General features: G+C 40.8%; 1 protein-coding gene across 14 annotated transcripts in view; it reads left to right on the plus strand.

Annotated features, from left to right (window-relative positions):
* LOC18430385 (vacuolar protein sorting-associated protein, putative (DUF1162)) overlaps window positions 1-25583 on the plus strand; it is a 144811-nt gene that overhangs the window by 106177 nt on the left and 13051 nt on the right. For 10 of the 14 annotated variants that reach the window (XR_016040549.1, XM_020664999.2, XM_020665003.2 and 7 more), the window contains 10 exons: window positions 4286-4593; window positions 4700-6330; window positions 6490-7748; window positions 7909-8037; window positions 8119-8274; window positions 8922-9533; window positions 9618-9689; window positions 9756-10226; window positions 10342-10528; window positions 10643-11372. Coding sequence is in view for 13 of the 14 variants with exons in the window: in XM_020664999.2 (XP_020520658.2) it covers window positions 4286-4593; window positions 4700-6330; window positions 6490-7748; window positions 7909-8037; window positions 8119-8274; window positions 8922-9533; window positions 9618-9689; window positions 9756-10226; window positions 10342-10528; window positions 10643-11372 (5555 nt within the window). In the remaining variant the exon portion in view is untranslated. Of the gene's footprint in view, window positions 1-4285; window positions 4594-4699; window positions 6331-6489; window positions 7749-7908; window positions 8038-8118; window positions 8275-8921; window positions 9534-9617; window positions 9690-9755; window positions 10227-10341; window positions 10529-10642; window positions 11373-25583 lie in introns of those variants that run through there. The other 4 variants (XM_020665000.2, XM_088846506.1, XM_088846511.1 and 1 more) reach the window with 3 other exon arrangements.

Raw genomic sequence — 25583 nt, forward strand, 5'->3', positions numbered from 1 at the left:
TCTAGCCCACTGGTCTTATACCACCAATAGAGATGTGGGCATAGATCGAATGAGTAAACAAGAAGATGAAATGAAGTACACACATGGAAGGTGAAGCTCAATTTGAAGAAGTTCCTGAGTCCATTGATATCGAAGAGGAAGAACTTGAAGGCGACATGTTTGGTGAAACACGTGTCACTGATGATCTATGCTTGCATCGTATCTTCGAACTTGTGGCCAACTGGAAAAAAACTTTGGAAAAATATCATTGACCGCGGGAGTAGCGAAAATCTGGTTGCTCAAGAGATGGTGGACAAGTTGAAGTTCAAAACCTGATGCAACCACAACCTTACCGCATTCTTTGATTCAACAAGGGGGAGCGAGGTAATTGTGTCTTTAGAATGCCTTGTCAATTTGTCAATTGGGATTTCATTTGAAGAATTGGTGTGCTACGACAAGGTCCCATGGACACTTACCGCATCTTTTTAAGTCATCCTGGGCAATATGATTGGAAAAATGTTTGTCTTGATGACAAGAAAACCTATGCATTCTTCTAAAGTAATGAGAAAATTATTCTAAGGCCAATGAAGGATGGTGCCTTTCTGAAGATGGAGTGTGGAGCTTCATTTGCTCTCTTTAATCTACATGATGTTGCAGACAAAGTTGAAAAGAGTGGTGATGTAGAGAACTTGAAGAAATAGTAGAAAATTAGCAAGAAAGCATCCTGACGCATGCAATTTTGAAGAAACCTTAAGGCTTTCTCCCACCTAGGGCTCAAGCCTTGTGCTTCTTTACCCAAGACAAAGTATTTTCTTTTCTTCAAAGAGGAATACGTGAATGCCTCTCTAGCCCATCCACGACTTTATTTGTATTTAAAAATTTATTGTTTTGGAAAATATTTGTCTATACAATTAACTTTTGAGTTTTGACCAAAAGGTCCTAACTTACGTATCACTTGAAACTAAACTCCTTGAGTTAAAAATATCTGAAAAGTCCCTAACTGGTCCAACAATGAAATAAATATAAAAAACATTTGAAATAACCTCAAACTTAAAAAAAAAACAAACATTCAAACTTTTTTTTGTTCTTTTCTTCGTCTTGGAAGCCTTCCTTGGGTTTTGATCCTACAAATATGAGTGAAAATTAAGAGGAATTTGTCGCTCCCAAAGAAGATACGTGTGGCTACTTGTTGTGCTTTGATCACCATCATCATTCTCCCCAGGTTAAGAAGAACTCACCCTCGCGTTCACATCATTGTGCACCTCTAGACCACGATACTCTGACCAATCAACAATGTTGAAGATATTCGAAGTCTCCATATGCAAAGTCAAAGCCACTTTGTAAGTGTCGTTGCCCATTTTCCTCAAAATCTTAAACAGTTCTGCCTTGCGATTATTCAGCTGTTTTACTTTCCCAGTGGATGCCGCTCCTTCTTGAGATACACCATTACCCAGTCTCACACATTAAACTCCTTGAAACAACGATGCTTGTCTACTGCTACCTTGCATTTAGCTGTATTGGCTTCTAGATTAGCATGCACTCCCTCATGCACTCCTTTCATTTGTCTACCAACTCCTCAACAATAGCATGACCCTCATCGGCCTGGATAAGAACCAAATCTATCGAATGAGTAGGGTTTGTCCCAAATACCACCTCGAACGGACTCTTAGCAGTAGATCTATTGCAACCACTATTATAGGAAAACTCGGCTTGAGACAGTGCTAGGTCGTACTGTTTCTTCCTTTTCCTTACAATACTTCTTAAAAGAATGCCAAGAGCATGGTTTACCACTCCAGTCTTGCCACTTGTCTGCGGATGATATGCCCTACTAAATTCTAGCCTAGTACCCAATTTCTTCCACAAAGTTCCCCAAAAATGGCTGAGAAACTTTGTATCCCGATCTGAAGTGATTGTTTTTGGAACACCATTCAACCTCACCACCTCTTTGAAGTACAAGTTAGCAACATGTGTGGCATCCAGAGTCTTCTTGCAAGGTATAAAATGAGCCATCTTTGAGAATCTATCCGCCACCACAAATATAAAATATATACATATTTGAGTCCATAGAAGTTCCAGCATGAAATTCATGTGAACATCCTCCCATGGTGCATTAGGAATAGGAAGTGGAGATTAAAGCCCGGTATTCTGCCGTTGCCCCTTAGCCCCTTGACACGTACAACACCTCTCAACAAACCATACAACATCCCTCTTCAATTTTGACCAGCAGTACTTGGACTCCACGAATACTATCGTTTTGTCTCAACTAAAATGTCCAGCAAGACCTCCCACATGAAGCTCTACTATTAGGGTTTCTCTAAGGGAACCTGCAACAATACAAAGACGGTTTCCTTTGAAGAGATATCCATCTTCAATAAGAAAATCCCTCATGACCCCACTGGAACAATGGTCGCATATCTCCTTGGAAGTCGTCATCATCTGTATAAATATCCTTCATAAACTCAAACCTAGTAATAGTAGTAGGCATGGTAGTTAATAGAGTCAACCTTCTACTCTAAGCATATGCCACTTTGTTCTGATTGCTTGTCTCATGTCAAATAATAAAAGTGAACTCCTGCAAATAGGCTACCTAGTATTCTTATTCTTGTAAGTTGTTTTTGTGTTAGGAGGGATTCAAAACTATTTAGACATTTGGATATTTAGTTTTGTGAAAAGGGTTATATTTGATACTGATTTGGACATTTTGGGATTTAGTTTTGTGTGAAGGGTAATATATGGTATTTGGCAATATTTTAACTTAAAAAGTTTAGATTTAAGGGTTGATATTTGACTAAATGGATGGATAGGATTTCGTAGGAATTTTTAGTGTTTTCTTTTGGGTGTTTTAAATGCAAGTTCTAAGGGGGAAAAGAAGGGCTTTTGGTTTTAAAAGGTTACTTTGAGAACAAGGCTTTGCTCTAGCTATGGTTTGAGAGATTGGAAGTGAGGACATTGATGCTTGAAGCTATGGATCACCGTAACCACCTTGTCGCAGTGAGTTGGCACATGAGGAGTAGTCTTTTCCTTTGATTCAACTGCTGTTCTCCTTTTTCCAGCAAGGATTTGGAGGTATTGATGTAATTTTAAGTTGAAAATTGAAAGATCTTTTTATTTCTCGACGTTGCTAAGTACACATACGGCTAGTTCTTGCATGTTTTCTTGCTCTTGCCTTTTCGCATCCAAACCATTCAGATGGGTCGCTATCATTCTGTTGCAGTATTACTTTATTTCTAAGGCACCTATTTGTTGGCACTCTGCTGGTTGTGTAAAAACAGAATCTGCTTTTTTAGGTTGGTTAGCCTTCCTAACGTTGTGAAGAGTTATTCGTCCAATATGCAGTCGAGTTGCACTAGGTGTCTGGATTATCTCCACTAATCTGTACAATTGTTCAAGGACTCGGTTGAGTCCAACTAGGACAAGCCGGAGTTACTTTGACTAGGCAGGCTGTCGAGTCTTGAAGAAAACCTTTGGATCCAGCCAAAGGGCTAAGAAGGTCCTTTGGATAAATGTTTTTGGGACTCTACTTGGCTTAGGACCCTAACGAGTCCTAAACCAAATCCATGCTTTAAAACACTGGTCTATGCTAGTGTTTAAAATCACGGAGCTGTGCACTGATCTGGGCAGGGCCTGCTTTTGCCTGAGACTACCAAACTCGGCCAAGTTTCTACAAGAACCGACTGAGAAAGGAGGGTCCAGAAAAAGATAACACTCGGGTAAATCCCAAGATATTGGCTCGGACTTGCTAGGCTCCTCAGCCGAGCCGACTCAGACGCATCCAATTGACTTGACAAGTTTTTAAACACTGACCAGTACCTCTATAGTCTCATAAAACCCCACCTCTAATCAAGTTAAGGAGTAGTTTGGAGAATCTTAGTTATTTTGTCTTAGCATTGGGGTTCTGCTTTAGCAAATCAATTGCTATGCACTACATAAATGAATATTTGACATACTAGTAACTAGCATTGCAACCTCTGAAAACTGGGTCTTCATGGTTTATTTCATAACAATAGTGTAGCCTGAAAAAGTATCTCACAGCAGTAGTGATATCTCACTGAATGTTATGTGGACATCTTTTTTTTTCTGCCATCCTAGTTAGTCATCTGTATTTATTTATATTTTTATATTTGCGGCGATTATTATATACTTCATTGTTCAATTTACTTTTATTGCTTTTTTTGAAAGCATGTCCACACGACCTGATATTTACTTCCGAAACTCTGGAATAAGTTACCATTTATATTGTATCTTTTGTTTATGTCAGTTTTTGTGTCACATAATGGAAATTTCTAATGTGTTGCCTTATTGTCAGGTTTGCAGCATTGTGCAATCCCTGGGTTTGCACTTTTCCTCAATTGTAAATGAGGCACTAATTGGTTTGGTGAATGGTTTTACACTGCAAAAATCAGATGGAGGGGACATGGAGAGATATGAATCAGCTTCTGGACAGACTTGTGATGCTAGCTGGATTTCAGGACGTGAACCACATGCTTCCAGTAAGGTTTTCCAATATTCTGCTACAGTACAGTTCAATCTTGTTACTCTGCATGTTAACCTTGAAGATGAGGATGCAGAAAACAATTTGATCATGGCTTGCAGTTTGGAAGACTTAGATTTTCAGTATGTAGTAAAGAGCATTTGGATCGTACATTTGATTTGTATTATTTTGGCTGTCCTTTCAAGTATTCTTCTTGAATCTGTTCTCTAACTCTGCATTTGGTTTCAGGTGTTCACTTGAGGAATTTGTTGAAGAGTACAGGATTTCTATAAGGATGCTAAGTGCTAAAGTAATTAATACAAAAGGGGAATCTGTCAATTCTATAATATGCACAAACAAGATCAATTCTGCTTCATTTGTTGAACTGCAGGGTGCAGAGGAAGTTGATTGTGGTTTTGTGAAGGAAAGAAACAGTGAAGCACTACTATGTGCTCCGGCTGAGGCATGTTTTGTTTTACAATATCAAGCAGGAAGTAATGTGAACAATTTCGTCCACAAAATTACATTGGGAATAAATGATATTGATTTTCATTGCCATCCTAGAATTGTCGCATTGCTGCTCATGAATTATGAGAGATTGTGCCATCAGTGTATCCCATCTTCTTCTTGCGACTCTGTTGCAACCTGCTTGGTGGAGGAAAAGGAAATTTTACATCCTAGATCTATGTCTGGAATTGCTCATAAGAAATTTGGCTTTTCAAATTTTTGCATAACAGATTCTCACGAATCAGCGCCTATACCTTTGGATCAGTTTCCATTTGTTACAATTCACAACTCTGGTTCTCTTGACAGCTTAGAGGAGTCGCTTATTTTTGGGGTCTCTGAGTGGAGAAAGTTATTTCCTGTTAAGAATAGGCAATCCACTTCTGCTAGACATGAGAAATTAGCTACATGGAGGACATCATGGTTGGTAAACAATTCAAGGATGAGAAGAAGGTGCAGTGTTGTTTCCAATGGGAACTCAGGCAGTTTCAATGAATTTGTTCAATTTGTTGTTGATTTGGATCTATATGGTGTCAAACTCCATTTTCATGATTTATCCTGCATTATGGCATCCCTTGGTATACCTGCTTTGAGATCATCTCTTTATATTCGTCAAGTTGACTGTTGGGATATAATAAGCTCATTTAATGGTTTGAATCTTACTTCTTCGTGGTTTATGCCCGATAAATGTGAATTGCTTTGGGGGCCTTCATTACCATATATCGCTCCTGTACTGAATGTTCGTATACGAAAGGGAATGCATTCAATGGCATCTTCTCAAATAGAAATAAGTTTAGGGATTCAGCATATAAACTGTACATTGCCATCGGATTTTCTGGCTGTTGTTATTGGTTACTTCTCATCATCTGATTGGAAGCCCAGTATGAAGAAGCAGTTTCCTAACATGGAAGATGATAAGACTACTAACTTTGGAAAAGAATCATGTTGTTTTTTGTATAAGTTCGAAGTTCTTGATTCGTCACTGAGCTTGCCATTGGGGAGCAACAGCCATCAGTTTATTGAAATTGGAATTCAACAGCTTTATTGTAGTTTTGTTCCAAAGGGGCTTGCATTAGATGCACTTAAGAGAGTTCCCTCTGAATGTGCCATTTCAATAAATGAAGCTTCCGAGGTTGCTCATCTTCTCAACATTTTTGGAAGAGGTGTATCTGTTTCATTTAGTTTGTTAAATGGCATTGGACAACACTCACAGCGACTTGATCAAGATCAAGATATTAAAATTATGCCGCTTGTTGAAGCACTTCATGCCGATATGTGGATTAGAATACCATGCGAAAGTGAGTGTTTTGGCGAATTATCTACTGTTCCTACATGCATTATGGTGATGGTGGAAACGTGTCAGTTGATTGCTACAGGTATGATGTTTCCAATTCTTGGGGATTGATAGCCTGGTACGAGTATCCCTCTTTAATTCATTTGTTTTTACATAGAACTTACGGTAGCATTTGTACTTCAAGCTATTTTTGCTCTCCTGTTTTGTTTCTGCTTTTCTCATGCACCACCTGCATATGCAGAGGAATACTTCTTATGGGGCCTTGAAGCTGCTATGGCTGTGATAGATGAGATGTCATCTGTTGGTATGCTTTCTAAATTATTTACATCAGATGTCCTGCGGTTCATGCAGTTGAAGAACGTTAGGCATACCAATGCAATGGTGCAAGATGGTTCATCTGTGGGCTATACGAAAGTTAGAATTTGCATGAACACAATGTCTGTGAGGCTACAACGGTTGAAGGATAAGCATCTTCTCTATTCCAAAGTCGTTGCTCAAGCAGAAACACGCCTAACAGTTTCTGCCATGTTCAGAAATGGTATACCCATTGGCTTAGATATGAAATTTATCAACTTGGTCCTTTATTCAATGTGCAGCAATGATGTATTGTTTAGTTTCGCATCTGTGGATTCAGTGAGTGCTAGTCCTGAAATCCACTTCTCCAAATCAGATAAAGATGAAGATGAGTTATTCATTGTGATCCCCTCTGTTGATGTTTGGCTGCTTTTAGAAGCATGGGACGAGGTTTTTGAATTTATTAGCTCTTGTACAAGGTTAAATAGGCCATCAGAAACAATTATGTCATCTGAAAGTCTGAATATAGAACCTCTGGATGAAAGAAAGTGCTCAGGCATGAGTCAGTCACAAACAAAGGGAGTAGGATCTGATAATCAGCCACGGTTAAGTGTTCATTCTGCTGAAGACGGTATGCATCCATCTGGTGCGTTTACTGTGAACTTGGAAAATAATTGCATCTTCTTGCATTTCCCAATCCATGCTATGAATGATCCTGTCGATTCACATAGATGTGCCAAAAATGAACACGATATGCACCAGGGCTTTACTTACGTAGTTTCGGAGAGAAAACAAGGCTTCATTTCATGTGGACCAGGACTTTGTAAATCTATGACATTATCTCTTTACAGCTGTCATAGTGAAATTGTACTTAGTGGTAATCATATGAAACTTAAACTTAAGTGTGAGAAGGCAGAAGGGAATCTTGAGATGATAGGTGCCGAGTCAATTCACTCTTTACCATTCTCCCGTCTTTTTAATGTAAATTTGACTATGGAAATTTCCAAAACGCTGCAAGATTTAATGCAAGTCTTCACTGTGATCCAAACTGATACGTTGGACTTGTGGATTTCATATCAAATACTCAACTTCTTTCATGGCATTGGGCTTAGATTACCCAGCAAGTCCTCCTTTCAAGCTCCACAATTTACTATGGCCATCAAAGTTATTTTAAGAAAGGGTTCTTTCCTGCTAAGTGATGGGAGGGTATGCTATATTCCTCGACTCTCTTGCAATACTTTCTGCATTGGTCTTGTTAGTGTTTGATTACTGATAATTGACTTGCTATGGATCTCGGAAAACCTTTGATTGGATTTTTCACTTTCTGTTGTGCTAGTTTGCCACTTCATTTACTTTTTCTGTACAGTGGAACTGTAATCTACCCATCATGGAAATCTTCTTGAAGAATATACTTGTGGACAGTAATCAAATAGAGGATAGGGTGGAGACATTACTCACTGGAGACCTTCAAGTGAACTACAACAACATTCAGAAGGTGCCTTTTTCATTGCCATACAACTTGCAATGTTGTTGTTATGTTTTCGCAAATAACATATTCTGAGAGAAATAATTGCAGGTCATGTGGGAGCCTTTCCTAGAGCCTTGGAGTCTAAACTTAAAGTTGATTAAGGCTTGTGAACAGAGTGCCCTTTTAAACAGAGATGTTGGAACGGACATACATTTATTGTCATCTACAAAGCTTAATGTGAATATAACTGAAGCACTGCTTGAGGTATAAGATGGACATTTGCAATTTATCGTTATTCTGTGATTGGCTTAGATTTAAGTTAGGTTTGAATATATGCACAATTTTATATAGAGTCGAGGCTCTAAACAATCAAATTAGAGCGCATCTCAAAATTCATTTGAAGAAGTTGGTTTGATGCCCAAATATCATCAAATTGATCATCTCAACATCAAGATGCATGGACATGAGAAATACATGGATTTCAAGTTTTGGAAATGGTGCATCTTGTAATTCATTTTTGGACCATCAATTTTCAAGATTTTCAAGTTTTTATAGATCGGCTCGATCTACACTATTTTTTAAGCTTAAAATTTTTTAATTAGAGATGAAAATATATTTTTAGGCTATCACGAAGATTTCCAGTACTGAAACTACATTTCTTGACATTATTTGAAGGTGCACTTTATTTTGATTGTTTAGAGCCTTGGCTGTATACAAACCACACCCTTGAATATATTGTCTTGGTTTTCAAGAGTTGACATATCTATAAAGTTATACAATCAAACTAATTTTAAAATATGTTTTAGTTGCAGATGTGGTTTAGTATTATTGTTTTATTTGGGCCCTAATGAGTTCTCTATAGTTTTATCAATGAGTCATGTATGTTACGTTTTTGTTGCTATCCTTCATAGGCTTGTTTGAGGGGAAGTGAGATAATTAAAGACGCTTTCTGCCTACTCAGAGAAAATGGGAAATCTGAAAGTAGTGAGATAGACAACAGCAGGACCACAGTGTCTATAAATGGAGATCGCTACGCGCCTTATATTCTTCAGAATGACACATCTTTGCCCTTGTCATTTTGGGTATTGGGTCTTGCCAATGCCGAGGATGTTAGCATTTCTGACACAAGAGTAAATATTGTTGAGCCAGGCTCTTCAGTTCCATTGTATATTGATGAAACTCCAGAAGATCAATTTTTCCGCCACAAGCCAAGCCATTCCTCTGAAAAGCTTAATGGGAATAAATTAGACGGAGTGCAGCATCATATGATCTGTGTCCAACTTGAGGGAACTTCTCGAGCATCTATACCTATGTCAATGGACCTTGTAGGTCTTCGCTATTTTGAGGTAGATTTCTCGAAATTCCCTGATATCACAGATACAGATAAGAATGGGGACCCTTACATGTACAGTAAGCAAACCGAAGACAATATTAAAGCAGATTCTGGTGTTGCTTTTGTTGTACCTGTTGTATTTGAAGTCTCCATTCAACGTTACAGCAAGTTAATAAGACTGTATTCAACTGTAAGTATGTTTGTGTTTTTTCCTTTTGGTATTTACTTGTCTTTGACAACCCTTTGGTGTGTCTTATGAATCTTATGACTTCAGGTTGTTCTTTTAAATGCAACTTCTGTGCCATTAGAACTTCGTTTTGACATACCATTTGGAATATCCCCTAAGGTATGTTCTTTCCATAAGTTTCATAATATTCCCTTGTGGAATCGCCTAATTTTGTTATGATTTCAGGTATTAGATCCAATTTTACCTGGCCAGGAGTTGCCACTTCCTGTGCATTTGGCTGAAGCTGGTCGCATGAGATGGCGTCCACTTGATAGTAATTACCTCTGGAGTGAAGCGCATCCTCTTGCAAATATCCTTTCACAAGAGAGCAGACTTGGATTTCTGAGATCCTTCGTTTGTTATCCTTCTCATCCTAGCAATGATCCATTTCGCTGTTCCATCTCAGTTCAAGATATACCCCTCACTCTTTACAACGGTACAAAGCGGAGTTCAATCCCCCGTCGTAGTCAAAAAAATTTCAAATGTTTGAATGAAAGGTCGGATCAAAGGATTCATAGTGCTAACGAGTCAAAGAAGCGATTTATTCGTCAAGTGAGGCTGACTACACCTTTAATTCTCGAAAACTGTCTTCCAATGCCATTACATGCAACAATAGAAAGCAGTGGTGGAGTTGTCTCATCTGTGCATATTTTAGAGGTTTGTATTGTGCTTAAAATGCTACATGATGACTGTTTGTCCATATATGTACTGAATGTTTACCTGTGCATGAATGTTAGATGTAACTTTTGTGGTACCATTCTGTTTTGTATAGGTGGACACTGCATCTTTGTTCCATATCGATTCCACGCATGACTTGGGGATTACCTTCCATCTATCTGGATTTGGGCCATCCCTTTCAAAGTTCCTTCGAGCAGAAACTTTTACGGCCATGGGCAAAACAAATGCTTCCAAATTCCCAGCATATGAAACATTACGTTTTCACCCAGATGAGACAAATGGTATCTCACCATTTTCTCAAGCTTTTCAGATTTGCTATGAGTCTTTCTTTGGTTTGACTTTTATAATTATGAATTTACATTGCAGTTACTGATAGATTTGGTTTCTTGGACTAGGAGATCCCCCGATATGCTTGATATTGGAAAAAACAATGGATGCATTTTCCGGTGCTCGCAGAATTAGCATCTCGGTTCCATTTTGGCTCTACAACTGCACTGGTTTGAATCTTACTCTTGCTGATGGTGACAATGAAAACAAGGGGCATGAGTACTTTATACCTTCAAGTTATTCCCTAGTCAGTGATGAACAATTTCTGGCTGGAAAAGTTGGTTTGTCAATTGTTTCTGCAGAGGTGTCAGCTGCATCCCAGCGCACTGGCAACTTTAGAAATATATACCCAAAAAAATCCAGTATGCCTTGTAAAGCAAGATACCTTGTCCATTTGGCGCATGGTTGTGGACATCTTGGCATGCATGATACAGTTTCTCAGCAAGCTTCTTTTCCTAACATCCAGAACAAGCAGAGAAATCCAGCTCGGAGGTCGGAGAATAATTTCATTGTAGATGATGATAGCCGCAAGCTTAAGGCGTGCATGTATTCTCCTGTAGGGGGCTTTCCTTCTAGTGAATTAATGGTTAGACTGAGTGCTTGTGTGCCAGATTGCTTTAACTCAAGTTCACGAAATATTTTGTGGTCCAATCCATTTTCCCTTGTTCCTGCAAATGGGTCAAATAGTCTGGTTATTCCTCAACCAGGTAAAAGTGGAGCTTTTATTCTGTCTGTAGCATCCATGCCTTTTTCTGGAGTACTTAATGGGAGAACTAGAGCTATCATTTTTCAACCCAGGTGACAATGCTGAACTGGACCTTTTGTTTTTGGTTTTCCTCTCTGTTGTAGAAATGTGATAGTTTTGACTATATATATACTGATTCATAGAAAAATAAAATTTTAACGGTAGTGCTAACTGAACAGTGTATGTTCATTTTTATCATGAAAATGCACTGGGTTTCTACCTGTAGGATAGTGATTTGGAGCTCTTAATCTTGCACTCTCAAGTCACCAGCATGAATCCCACTCTTAGACTTGCCAAAAGAACAGAAAATTGAAATGCATCATATTTACTTGTTTAGAGTCAGTTTTCATTCTTTTGATGTCATTTATATACTCACAATAAAAGTTTGAAGAGAGCAGCATCCAAGGGCAGAAACAACCTTTCCTCGAGGCGCTATGGTTATGTACAGGCTTTGCAATTCATATTCTCTCAGTCAACAACTTTTCAAATATGATTTTTAGTTATGTAGTCAAATGTTATTGTGATTTCAAAGTTAACAGAATGCTTTTTGTTTCAATGAATTCATGATTGGAAAGAAGCATGTTAAATGGTTTCTTCTGTTTGGGTATTGTACCTTTGTTAGACATATCGACATGCATACCTGCATCGATTCTTCAGGATTCTTTCTCGTTGATTAACCATTGATGACATCATTTTAGAGATTTGATCTTCCTGTTTGTTCTGAGTGGATACAAGTGAACTTTGAAAATGACTTTGTAACTTTAGGAAAATCAATGAATTCAACCATAATAGGAACTTTAAGAAAATCAATGAATTCAACCGATTAGGGCATAATTGATTATTTCTTGCTACTCATAATGAAATGGAATGTTATTAAAACATTATTGGGTTTGGTTGTCTCTTCATAATATGGCCTTGTTGCTGAATGCTCTTCATGGCATAAGGGTCTAATACACCATACCCATGTCAGACAGTAACACACATACCTGTGTCCATTTGACATAGGAAAGAAAGAATAGCTGTCAGAGCTAATTTTTAGAAGTACCTTTTGTGACTGATATATGGAACCTCTGTGCTCCTTACCTTCATGTTGTCCACAAGCGTGCATGCAGCAGCACATTTAGGCGAAGTAGTTACTAACATAACTTTCCGTCAGTTTCTCGTGTTGGATCTCTTCAAGGTTCTATCCACTCATGTGATGAATAGATAACTTGTGTATGTTTATGCACAAGGAAGAACTAAAGGAAGTCCTCTGGTCCATGATCTCCACCATGTGATTCAGAGATTCTTGACAATGGGGCTGTTGATGTAAAATAAACCACAGAGAGGAATACAAGCAACCGTCTGTATTGTTCGAAATAGAAAAGGGGGACTTACAACCCATGCTTAGCTGCCTCTGGTTAAACCAGGAAACCTTAAGCAGAAAATCCCAAGACTGACCTCACCCTTACATCGCGCACTATTTAGCGAACAAATCCTAACCTAAATATAATCTAGAGCGTCCATTACAAACATTAAATCTAGGACATTGACATGAAAGACAGAGATCAAATATTAAACAGTCCTTGATGCGACAAAGTCCAAACTACCCAAACAGTTGATTAAGGTCCCCCAAGAAAGGCCTGGTTCACATGGTCGAGCCATTCAACCTCTCCCACTCTCTCCAAACTTGATCGCTTCCTGTTTAGCTCCAATTGGGATGCTCTATTCCCAGGCTCCCATGCTTCTGCTCTTCCAAAACCTACCTCCGACCATTGTCCCATCATCCTTAAAACCAAACCTGCTCCAGAGGGCCTAAACCCTTTAGGTTAGAGCTTTCTTGGTTAGCAGAACCCAATTTCTCTAACCTGATCCCTCTATGGTGGGACTTTTTCTCCCCCCTTGTTTCCAGTTGGGCTAGTTTCCGATTTCAAAGGAAACTCCAGCTCCTCAAACAGCCGCTCAAGGAATGGAGCAAGCCACTCTTGGGAAATCTTAGCTCCCACAAAGGTGAAATTTTGTAGTCAATATAGACATGGGACTCCATCGAAGAACAAGACCTCTCCTTGTGGATGAGCGAGCTCAGAGAGCCCACTTGAAAGTAGAATACCAAGTCCTTCTAAAGCAAGAGGAAATTCACTGGTATCAGCATTCATGGATTAAATGGTTCAAATAAGGGGGCCTGAATATGACGTTTTTTCCACATAATCACCAATTTTAGAAGTCAGAACAATACTATCTCTTGTATCAAGGTTGCTGAGAGTTTCTTTTGATCCGCCAGCAGAGATGGAAGGAGCAATCTTGGGCTTCTTCAAACACCTTTTCACCTCTCCCACCAACCCCAAGATCTTCAATGGGAAACCTAACCTCCTTTACCCTCCCTCCTGAGATAACCTCCTGGCTCAAACACCCCTCTTCCGAGGACAAGATCCTCAAACCAATTCATGATATAGGCAAGGACTATTCTCTTGGACCTGAAGGATACCCAATGGCCTTTTACAATTCTTTCTGATGCACCCTCTGTCTCAGACAAACTCCTATCTAAGGTCTTCCCCTCTCGCCTCAGAGAAGTCCTAGGCTCAATTATCTCTCCCCAACAAAGTTCCTTTGTCAAGGATCGACAGATCCTTGATGGCGCTTTCATCACCCATGAATGTATCCACGCTAAGCATCTCTCAAAAACCCCTGGACTGGTGATCAAAGTCAATTGAGAACAAGGCCTAAGATCATGTCGAATGGGTCGTCCTTGACGAAACCTTGGCTCACATGAGTTTTAGCCTCTGAAGGGGGAAGGGGATACAAGGTTGTATCTCCCAGCCTTACTTCTCTATCCTTATCAACAGATCTCCCAAAGGTTATTTCCTGTCGATGAGGGGCCTTAGACAGGGCGACCCCCTCTCCGCCTTCCTCTACGCTATTGTGGCTGAAGTTTTTAGTCGATCTCTAAGTTGTCTCTTTCTCTCAGTCTGGCTGCTTTGCTTCTATATATGAAACCATGGGTTGTCCATCACCCACCTTTAATACGTAGACGACACTCTAGTCTTTTGCAAGGCCTCCCCTTAGGAGGTGGACACCCTTCTCCTTTTTTTCAAATGCTTCCAAAGGGTTATAGGGTTTCAGGTTAACATGAGCCAATCAAAGATGATTGGGGTACACCTCTCAACCAAATACTCAGGGCCTGAGCCCCAATTTTAGAAGATCCCCTTTCTGACTTAGAGTTTTAGGAATTCCTTGACCTATTCTCCCTTCTGCATTTCATCTTGCTCCCTCTTAGTGGAGAAGACAAGCCCATATGGTCTCTTGCACCCTCGGGGATTTTCATAGTCTCCTCCTTTACTACAAACTCTTGTTACCACCAACCTTTCCCCATTGGTCCCAATCCAATAATGGGTCAAGCATGGTCTTGCATCGCTCCACCTAAGGTTAAAGTGTTCACCTGGATTGCCATGTCTGAAAGAGCCCTCACAATGGACCAACTTCAAAGAAGAGATCTCCCTATTCCAAACCACTACGCCATGCGCGTGGAAGCTGAGTCCAATGCCCACCTCTTCCTTCAATGCCTCATTGATTTTTCTCTGTGGGGCACCCTCTTGTGCTTATTCCATTGGTAGTGGGTCACCCCTCGCACCATTCCCCTCCTTTTCTCCTCTCTCCAACCCTACCCCTGGGCCACATTAGGCATCCAATTATGGAAGGCCTCAAGAGTGGCCCTCCTTTGGACTATTTGGACGGAGAGGAATCATAGAATCTTTCGTGGGAAAACATCCTCCACAGTTGCCCTCTTCTAGGAGTTTAATGGCTCAATCGATTTTTTGACCTCCAACCATAAGCTCTTCAAGGGAGTCCCTCCTTCAGCATTTCAATTAGATTGGGTGGCTTTGCTCAACCTTACGTACGCTCATATACCTCAAGCCTCTTAGTGGAGATCACTTGAGGTCGGCCATATAAAACTCAATTTTGACAGTTGCTCTGTAGGCAACCTCGGTCGTTTTGGCATTGGTGGCCTCTTCAAGGAGCATCTTGGTACATCACTGGCCTCCTACCCTAAACACTTGGGCCACTCTAATTCCCAAACAGCAGAATCTTCAGCCCTCCTTGTAAGGTCTCAAATTATTCGACCGGTACTGGAGCTCCTCCTTAATTGTTGAAGGTGACTCCAGCAACGTAATATCTTAGGCCTCTAGTCCTTCACCTTGCCCATGGACCCTCGCCCACCTGTTTGACAAAATTTCCCAATTTAGTAGGCGTTTGAACATCGTCTGGTCCCACAGTTGGAGGGAAGGAAACTTAGAGGCTGACACTCTTGCTAAGGCTGGCGCTTCTAACTCTAACGACTGAGGAGTTTTTGCTACCTCAGTCCACCTTATCTCCTTGTTTATGTATACCTTTTTGTATTTACCCCCTAATACATGGATAGCCATTTTTTCCTGTCTAACCGGGAAGTGCCCCTTATGTTGCTCCTCTCTTAATACAAAAGTTAAGTCTTTCACAAAAAAAAAAACAAAAAAGTTCGGGATTGATGTTCGTGCCTTTAGAACCATTTTATGCTCCAATACGCCTAGCGAAATCATCAAATTGGATTTACCTTTATAGGGCTTAGGCTGCCGTTTCTGAATGGGATAATTATAGAAAATATGAGCGATTGAGAAGCCAACACCATCTCGAAGTTAGACACCCAGAATCACTTGCATCAGTCTCCCATGGTTGCCTGCGAGTTTTGTTCATTTGAGAACGTCCATCAGTCTGCCATTGTTGGCCACGTTTTGCTCGTTTGAGAACCTCCTTAATGCCTTCTCATCAATTCTCCTCAAGTCTCCGAGATCCATAAGTTCTTCATGTGAGGTTTATCCTTTCGCTGGACTAGGTACTGGTTATAGGATCCATGCCAATTGGTGATGATCCTAATGCGCAAAACCTTATAAACAACCTTGGCAGCTTGCTTAGGCAACTGAGCCTTCCACTCTGCTTCCCCTGCTAGTCATAAAGTTGGGCAACATTGAAGATAGGGGTTATGCTATACCCCTCTGGTACCTTGACCTTTTAGCATTGTTACCTATCTTATGTAGCACTGGACAGGAGCCAATTATCCTACATTTCAGCTAATGATAGTTGCCGATCAGAAAGCACTCTTGCTGCAAGTACATCATCAGTAAATCACATTGATTAATTTCTCGTCAGTGGTGGGCGACATCATCCTTATATCTTGCATAACTCTCTGGCACCTTTCTCACACCTGCGTATGGACTTCTCAGAGATGCTTGGTTAGCGCTTCTGCGTCATCTTTAGCTTGCTCCCCCTTGGGAAAAGGAACCAGGTCAAGTACTTGGTTGTCGCCCATACACGTCAAAATGGGACTTTCTGGTCAACCTATTAAAAGTGTTGTAAGTGATCTCAGCTTGGGGGAGGACTGGTCCCACTGATTGGGCTTGTCTGCTACAAGGCTCCAAAGGAGGTTGCCCAGACTCTTCACAAGCTCCATTTGTCAGACTGTTTGTGGGTAGTAGTCAGAAATGTATTGAACTTTGGTACACATCTTCCATGAAGGCGATCCACGTCTTTGAGGTGATAGGTCTCAATCAAAGGTGATAGTCTAGAGCATTCCATATAGTCTTGAGGATTCCCTGAAGGCAATCCATCTCTTTGAGAAATATGTCAGCTGTATGGGTGGGTGTCAAGTGTGTGCTTGCACTGGTTGAAGCGTGTCATCTTCAAGAAATGATCCACCATGATGAAGATGGTATCCCAGCACTTGGTGGTATAAGGAAGTCCCACTACAAAATCCATATTGATATCCATCTAAGAGGTAGTAGGGATGGGCAGAGAAGTATATAAAGCAGGGTTTTGGGACCGGCCCTTGACCGACTTTCTGATCATGTACTTTACTGTGAACTGGCTGATGGCTCACTGTAGTCAAGACCAATAATGCTTCTCGTCCATAATATCACTGCCTCATCCCACTTGATACCCTTTGAGTCCCTCGCTGTACAAGTCGGCAATGAAGGATCTTTTCAAGATGCATAATTTACTCCCTTTGCAAAGGAAGCCATCTTACAATGCAAAATCAGAAGAGGGAACCTTGCTGCCCCTCACACATGGATCAATAATTTTACAGAAATAAGGATCAGTTGCATATAGCTGTAGGAACTCAATCCCAACCTCTGAAGACGCAAGAGATCTGGCCACCTTGTTGTGGTTGTCAATTTATGTTAAGCAACAAAAATGAATTACTGCAAGTGGGAAATCCACTTGGCATGATGCATGTTCAGCCTCTTGTGGGCATTCAAGTGCCTCAGCAGCTCATAATTGAAGAATTCAATGAACTCCTTTTGTATGAGATAGTGCTGCCAGTTACACACAGCCTGTACAACAGCATGGAACTCCACATAATTGGTAGAGTACAAAGCTTTGGACTCATTTAATGTTTCACTGTAAAAGGTTATTGGCTGGCCTACTTGGCTAGGGACAGCTCCAATGCCTACATGTGAGGCATCACAGTCTTATCTGAGAGACCTTGAAATCTGGCAGTGCTGAGATCCGGGCATCAGTCATCTCCTACTTAATGTGCCTAAAGCTTTCATCAGCTGCCATAGTCAATTCAAATATGCCTTTCAAAGGCTGATATTCTTAATAAATCTCATGTAAATAGTAGCCAAATAAGAAAGCTTCTCATCCCTATTGTCTGTGGTATAGGTTAGTCTATGGCAACCTGCACTCCGGTTTGATCCATCTTAACCCTTATAGCCAACATCACAAACCCCCAAAAATATGAATCTATTTTGTAGTAAAAAAGCTTTTTGTCAGATTCACTAACAACTCCTTTCAGATAGCCTTCAACCCTAGCCTTAAATTGCCGAAGTGCTTATCATCAGTAGAGCTGGAGACAAAGATGCCGTCAAAGCACACGTTATAAATGTCACAATGAAGGGTTGAACACTTGGTTCATCACCCATTAAGGTACTTCAGGGATTGGACCACCCAAATGGCATGAACAAGCCCCTCATATGAACCCCTCAATCTGTAGATTTTTTTGAAGAAGTTAATATTGTATTAAAAGAAATGGAGTACATATAGTGATAATAGAGGACACTCGGGTATGTCCTTTTGGAGGGGGTATAGTAAACCACTGTGGATAGGTGTAGTACAAAGAGTACTCCAGAAAGACACTAACCACAGGCTTAACATCGACAGATTGGGGTCGGTTTACAAGGGCTTTGGCCACATAGTGGCAAGCTAGGTATTACAGTAATAAGTAAGACCAAATAAACATGAGGAAACACGATTAGGAAAGTCTTCCAGACTTAGGTAGTAGCTGTGGCTTGCATGTTGGCTCCCTCCTTAGCTAAACGGTCCGCCAGTGCGTTTGATTCCCGCCAGATATGCGTCCATGAGACGGGAATATCCCTGCAGTGGTGAGAAATCTTGTCAAAATCGTAGAGAGGTACCATGGGGGGAAAACATGACCTGCACCCCAAGAGACTATATTGCGTGCATCCCCTTCCACCAGGAGTGGTTGATGCCACGCAGGATCAAAGAGTTTGATGCCCATGAGCAAGGCGAGAGATTCTGCTAGTTGTGAATGGGCATGAACTATTTGACTTGAGAATTGTACCAGGGTCTTTCCTTAGTAGTCTCTGAACTCCCCCCCTAACCCAGAGGGGCCGGGATTTCCAAGCGAGCAGCCATCAAAGTTGAACTTAATTGCACCCGGCAGAGGGGGCGACCAGTCCCCATGGCATGGGGGTCGAATGTTCTGAAGCATAAGTAATTGTTGCCAGTGTAGGCGCAATTACTTATAATTCGCAACCTCTAAACTTTTCATAATTTCTTTTGGAAGTGTAGGCGCTTTGACCCAATTTTTTGTTTTTGAGAGGAGCAGCGAGAGCTGCGAAGGAGAGGAGCCACCAGCGAGAGCCATCAGTCAACGAGCACTCAACAGCGAAGCCACCAGCGAGATCTGTGAGGGCCTCCAGCGAGCAGCGAGATCTGCGAGCAGCCAGAGACATCAGCGAGCAGCAAGTTCTGCAAGGGCCACCAGCGAGATCTGAGGAGCCTCCAGCGAGATCTGTGAGGGCCACCAGAGCTGCGTGTGCCACCAGAGAATTTGTGTGAGCCACCAGAGGTACGACCAGAGAGATCTGTGAGCCACCAGTGAGACTTCTGGGCCACTAGCGAGTTCTTTGTGTCCAGAGCCACCAGCGAGAGATCTGCGTGATGCTGCTTTTTGAAGCGTGTTTGCTTTGATGGCTTCCCAACCTCCTCCTGGTATGCCTCTCCCTTTGGAGAGAAAAACACCTGATCCTCAAGAGCTTCTTTCTCGTCTATGCGGAAGTAGCATTGCTTTCTGTTTTGGTGGTGCTGAGCCCCTTAAGTATATGGCCAGATCTGCTCTTATTTCTGATGGTGGCCATCTTCTCGATAGAGATGGGGATGGATCTGGTCGTGATCCTATCATTACCGATCAAAGCTATATCATCAAAGATGGATCTGGGCCTAAAGTCTCTGATGTTATAGTTTCAAAGCTAGATTCTGGTGCTGCCTATCGTGTGGTTTCTGGGTCTGGTTTTGGGGAGATGCCTGCGAAGAATAACAATTCGAAGGAGTATAATAGTGCTGCCTTTAATTCTACAGAAGATGATCATGAAGCTGCGTACTTTGGGGAAGGTTTGGGTGTTCGTAGTTCTGCCCCTTGCGATGATTTTATTCAAGATTCTGGCCTTGAAAACCCTAATATGGGTCCTGCCCCGAGATCTAATGCTGTTGCTCTTGTTGGGGTCATCAGGAGCTTGCAAGGGAGGCTTCTCTTCTCTTAAAGGGTGTTTTTGACAAAGGCAAGGTGGTGGCTGTTACTCCTTTGGAAAAAATTTTGGGTAGTAAGAACGACCTAGGATCTACCTCGGGTCTTCATGGTGAAGATGTCGTACGGGAAGCATGATAATTTAGCTAACAGTTGTTGGGGCCCGGGTAGGTCCTCAGACTTGTTATTTGGTGCCAAGGGTGTCCAAAATGGAGTGTTTTACTTTGAAGAGATGGATACTTCACCTACTGAAATTATTAATGGTAAAAAATTTGTGAAAATTGACAAGAAGGTGATGGATTCATGTAGGAGCAGGTGGGCAAACTGTCTATTGGGATACTTCTTGGGCCGCCGACCTAATTGGAACTACATGAAAGAGATGTTGAAAAAGATGCGGAGGCTTGAGGGGGATTTTGAAGTATTCTCCGCTGATGGGGGCTTCTTGATTTTTCGTTTCCATTCTAGTAAAGAGATGGAGGTTGGCCGTACAGGGGGACCTTGGTTTATTAACAAAAAATGCTTGGTGCTTCAAGAATGGCATCCTTCAGTTCAACCCTCTAAGCATACTCGCCATACTGTGCCAGTTTGTATCAAATTGCCAAGGTTACCATTGGTATATTGGGAACCAGAAATTCTTTTCTCTATTGCCTTCAGTGTTGGAAAACCCATCTTTATGGACAAACCGACAAAACTAAGATCAAGGGCTGAGCCAAGGGTGTGTGTTACATTGGATCTAGATAGCATTTGTTCGACTGAAGTTTGGCTGGATTTTTTTGGGAAGGAGTATAAGCAAGAGATACTCTATGAGTTCATACCCTCGATCTGTTCCAAGTGTCGGAGGGTGGGCCACAAGCCCAAATTATGTCGAGCAGGCTTAAGTGCAAAGGTTTCCATTGAGGTCAGTGCAACAATTATTCTCAACGGTGTTACTTCTGTTAAATTACCCTCTGGGGAAGAAGGCTGGAAGGTTGTCAAAGGGAGACAACAGTTAGTTTACAAAAGGAAGGGGAAGGAAAGCACTGTTGCGGTTCCAACCCTTCCCACCTTGCTAGAGAAGAATAATGTTGCTGTCCCATGACCCACAGCCTCTTACAAGGATTCATGATTGGACTATCAAAGTCGGAAGTGCAGGAGATACGATTCTAGACCATGGATTACAGGTCCCTTCCTGAAGACAAGTCCAAGCCCCATTTAAGCAGTATGCTCCATGGGTCCTTCCAACACAGTCCAGTATTATACACGTCACACAGCCTTATCCATAAAGGGCCGCTTCTCAGACAACTATCTAATGTACATGCCGTGTGATGGTAATAATGAGGATTTAAACCCTTGTTCTCTCAGGCCATCCATCACACACCAAGGTCAAGTCCATGTCCTCTGGTCAACTGTCCTAGCCACAACTCCGACATCATGAAGGGATAATCCCACGTCAAAACCCTTATCGGTTGTGTTCACACATGCCCATGACTACGGGTTTTGGGACAAGACATTGAACCATAGCCAATCAAAGCTCAGGTGTTTCTAAGCATTAGAAATGGCTTACAATCCAATGTGGACCACACTCTCACTGAAGCCAACATTTCACTATATGTTTTTCAGTATATGCTATTGTAAGGCCTTTAAATGGCCACAAAACCCCAATACTAGAGAAGAGGAAGTAGTTAAGATTGCTGGCCAAAAAGTACAAAAAAGACCGTACTTTTGATATCTTTGGTCGATGATCCAAGAAAATGGAGAGATTGAGGAAGATGTCGAACACAGAATTAGTGCTAGGTGGGCGAAGTGGAGATGTGCAATTGGAATTTTATGTGATCGCCGCATGTCTATAAGATAGCTGTGAGACCAGTTTCGCTTTATGGTTCATAATGTTGGCGGACAAAAAAAAATACTTGAACGTAGCGGAGATGTTGAGATTGATGAGTGAAAAGACGGGATAGAATTTGAAATGCGCACATTCGAGAGAGTTTAGGTGTGGCACCAATAGGAGATATGTGAGAGAGTGCAAACTTAGGTGGGTGGGCCATGTGTGGCATTGACCAAGTACAACACCTGTTAGGAAGTGCGAGTTAGTTCAAGTGGAAGGACTAAAAATGGCAAGGGGTAGGCCTAAAAGGATGTGGTTGGAAGTAATTCGAAAAGATATGGGGACTTACGGCCTCACTGATGGTATGGACTTTAATAGAGCAGAATGGCGACCACGATTCGTGTAGCCGACCCCAATTAATTGGGAAAAGGCTATGATGAAAATGATGACTAATAATAAAAATTACAGTAATAATAATAATATTATTATTAATAATGTTATTTATAAAAATATAATACTATTATACATGCTATTATATTATTATGACACTTTCATTTTATAATAATATTGTATTACAAATATCATTATATTATAATAATAGTATTATTTGTTATTTATATATCATTTTAAGTTATTTTAATATTAATAATATTATTGTGTTATTATCAGTTTAATTATAGTGTATTCTCTCTCATGCTTACAAAGTCGTGTTTTGGATAATATTGTTGTATTATTATCAGTTTTATTGTATTATTAGTTTTTTCCCTCTTCCCTTCTTACAGAGAACGTGATTATGGGTCCAAAAAGTTGCAAACATGTTTTTTGGAAAAATAACTTGGGTTCACAAAATATGATTTTTCGATACCCTAGGATCCAGACGACCCATTAGCTATTTGACCCCTATCTCATGGTAAAAAGTTCGGGTCAATTACTCTTGCTTTCTTGGATTGGTATTACGTCCTTTAGTGGCCTAGGATGGCCTTGATTAGATATATGTATAAAAAATACATCTCTTCAAGTTTGCCAACTTTTTGAACAAATCAACAGGATTCATTAAGGCTGGTTATTCGGTGTAGTGTCAAGTTTCAACCCAATTATGTAGGGGCTATGAGCTGAACGTCATTTTTATGGATTTCGTTTTTGACTCATCAATAGGTAAAACTCCTTTGTGTATTCTTGCACGCTCTTCTCCTTGAGCAATTGATGAAATCTTTGGTTTAAAACTTGGGCAAACTCAATTAGGATGAACTTTTCCTTCAAACATCCTTTTATCGTCCTCCCAGTTTTGATTTTCCCCATTCCTTTCCTCAAACAACTTGTTTGCAATTGCTGCCGCCAAAATTAGGGCATGACCTTTCAATTGGGTAGCCACAAACATTACCTTCTTTTGTTCAGATAGCTCCTTCCACTCAAAAGACTTTGTGAAGCAGGCAATCCAATCTAAGTCAAGTCATTTGGTTGTACCCGGGTAGAAACCTCAGGCATGTTGACTAGAATGCCTCTATCCTCCCCTTCCAAAGCTCCCACCAAGCATTCCTCAAGATAGAGATTCGGATCCCTTTGCTGATTAGGAAGTGAGCTTCATCGTTATGGAAAGGTTTTTCCTTTGTGGATTTAGAGCCGTCATTCTCATGAATGACCAAGTTCTGCTCGGAATGCGTTTAGTGTACCTCATGTGCCAGCTCCTTGAATAGCCTCAAAATGTCATCGAAATCCTCCAGTATAAGTCCGAAACCACCACCATGACCACGGCAGCCTAGGGCTCCCCTAGTGGCTACACAGTTGCAGCACCAGAGGTGCTTTGGGAATAGTCCGGCTCTGAGACCATATGATGTAAAATGAAATCACAAAGAGAAGAAGCAACATGTTGTGTCGATTGAAATAGAAGTGGAAGCCTACAAACCATGCTCCATATTTATCTCTAGATAAACCAGGATATCTAAGAAGAAATCCTAAATAATGTCACCTCCCTTGTATATTAAACTATTTATAGACCACGTGCTGACCTTAATGTAATCCAGATTGTCAATTACAACATTAAATCTAGGTCATAGGCATAAAACAGAGAAATCTAAAAGACCATAGAATCCTTGACGCAGAGTATGCCAAACTATCCCTAAATATGTGCTATAAACTTCGGGCTTGACATTCGGGCCTTTAGAGAAATTTTTGGGTTGAACTTTCCTAGCAAAACAGAGAAGCACATGTCACCATTATAGAGCTCATGTTGTCATTTCCAAAATGGGGTTGTAGTAGAAAATATGAGCCAAGACCGAGAAGCCAACCCCTCCAGACGTTGGGGCAACCAAAATCACTTGCTTCAGTTGTATCCACATTGGATACGTTAAGAATAAATGTAAAATCAGAAATGGCTATACATATACTTAAAAGGAAATATAATAATCAATATTCCAAAAAATGCCTGATGGCACCTAGGTGGCTGGGGCCCTTGGTTCTTAGTGCTTGTACGGCAGCCGAGGTTTCTGGCGGCTCAGGTTTTTGCATTATGATTACAAATTAACAATAGAAGGAAAACTGCACTTTTTTTTCTTTTTCACTCTAGAATGTAAAACAAGGGCTTTAGGGCACATGAAAACCTAATCCACCTTTTCCCCCTTATTTAGGGGGGAAAATTATGAAAGTGCCCCTCCAAGAGGGACATTTTTGCCCTTGGGCGGGCACAATTCCCTGGGAACCCGCCCAGGCCTAGGAGTTGGGCAGCTGCATAGGCATGCGCCTAGGTTCCCTAAACAGGCACAGTTTCCTGGACCCCTGCTCAGGGCTAGGTGCTGGGAAGCCGCCTAGGCAGGTGCCCAGACCCCCTTGACCCATCTAGCGGCTGCCAATGTTCTGGGCAGTCCTTTTTTGGAACTGTGATAATGTTGCATCTGGTCGTAAAAGTTGAATACTGAGTCTTAAAGGCACAAAAGTTGTGTCTAATACTGTTTTGGACCTCTTTTAACGTAACACTGGTTATGTTGTACTTGTACTTGCTCCAGGAGATATTTACTTCCATTGCTGTAACGTCCATCTCATCACGGTTAGATTGTGGTCATTTTTTTGTTCTAGAACTTCTGTTTTGCATTTTCCACGAGTTCAATTTGAGCAAGCTCATTTATGGCAAGTTATAACCAACCCCAAATAGTTGGGATATGGCTTGAATAATGATTATTTATCCCAAGTTATGATAAAAGTACCTTGGAATTCTTTAGTGAAATTAGGGTGGTATGTCGTATAAATATTACAGTAAGGTCATGGTGTTGCTTCTCAGTTATGTAATCATATACATTTTTCTGTAAAGAGCACCACACAGTTCTGCTTATTCGTTTGCAAAAACCATCATGTACTGTTTTTGTGATTCGTATTGTTAGTGAATGGCAGTTCACCAGTAATTTGGTGTAATTTTAGTGCTTTGTGATTTAGGAGTTCTTTACGGATTATGTGAAACTGCGTAAATTCTGAAATGCATTCTCACAATCAATCTCTCTGTATATATATTGCCCCCTATTATTGATTGAAGGATGCATATGTGTTTGCTGTGGTTTTATAGGCAATGAATATGGTTCAACCATGCAAAGAAAATATGAAACATGCCTCACAATATTTGGCTCATCCAATAAAATTATCAGATATTAATTTATAAGAATCATAGAGTTGGCTCTTATTGATGCACCCTGCTATAATATA

The sequence above is a fragment of the Amborella trichopoda genome, chromosome 9, assembly GCF_054954075.1.
Source record: "Amborella trichopoda isolate Santa Cruz 75 chromosome 9, AtrichopodaSantaCruz75HAP2 v2.0, whole genome shotgun sequence".
Lineage (NCBI taxonomy): Eukaryota > Viridiplantae > Streptophyta > Magnoliopsida > Amborellales > Amborellaceae > Amborella > Amborella trichopoda.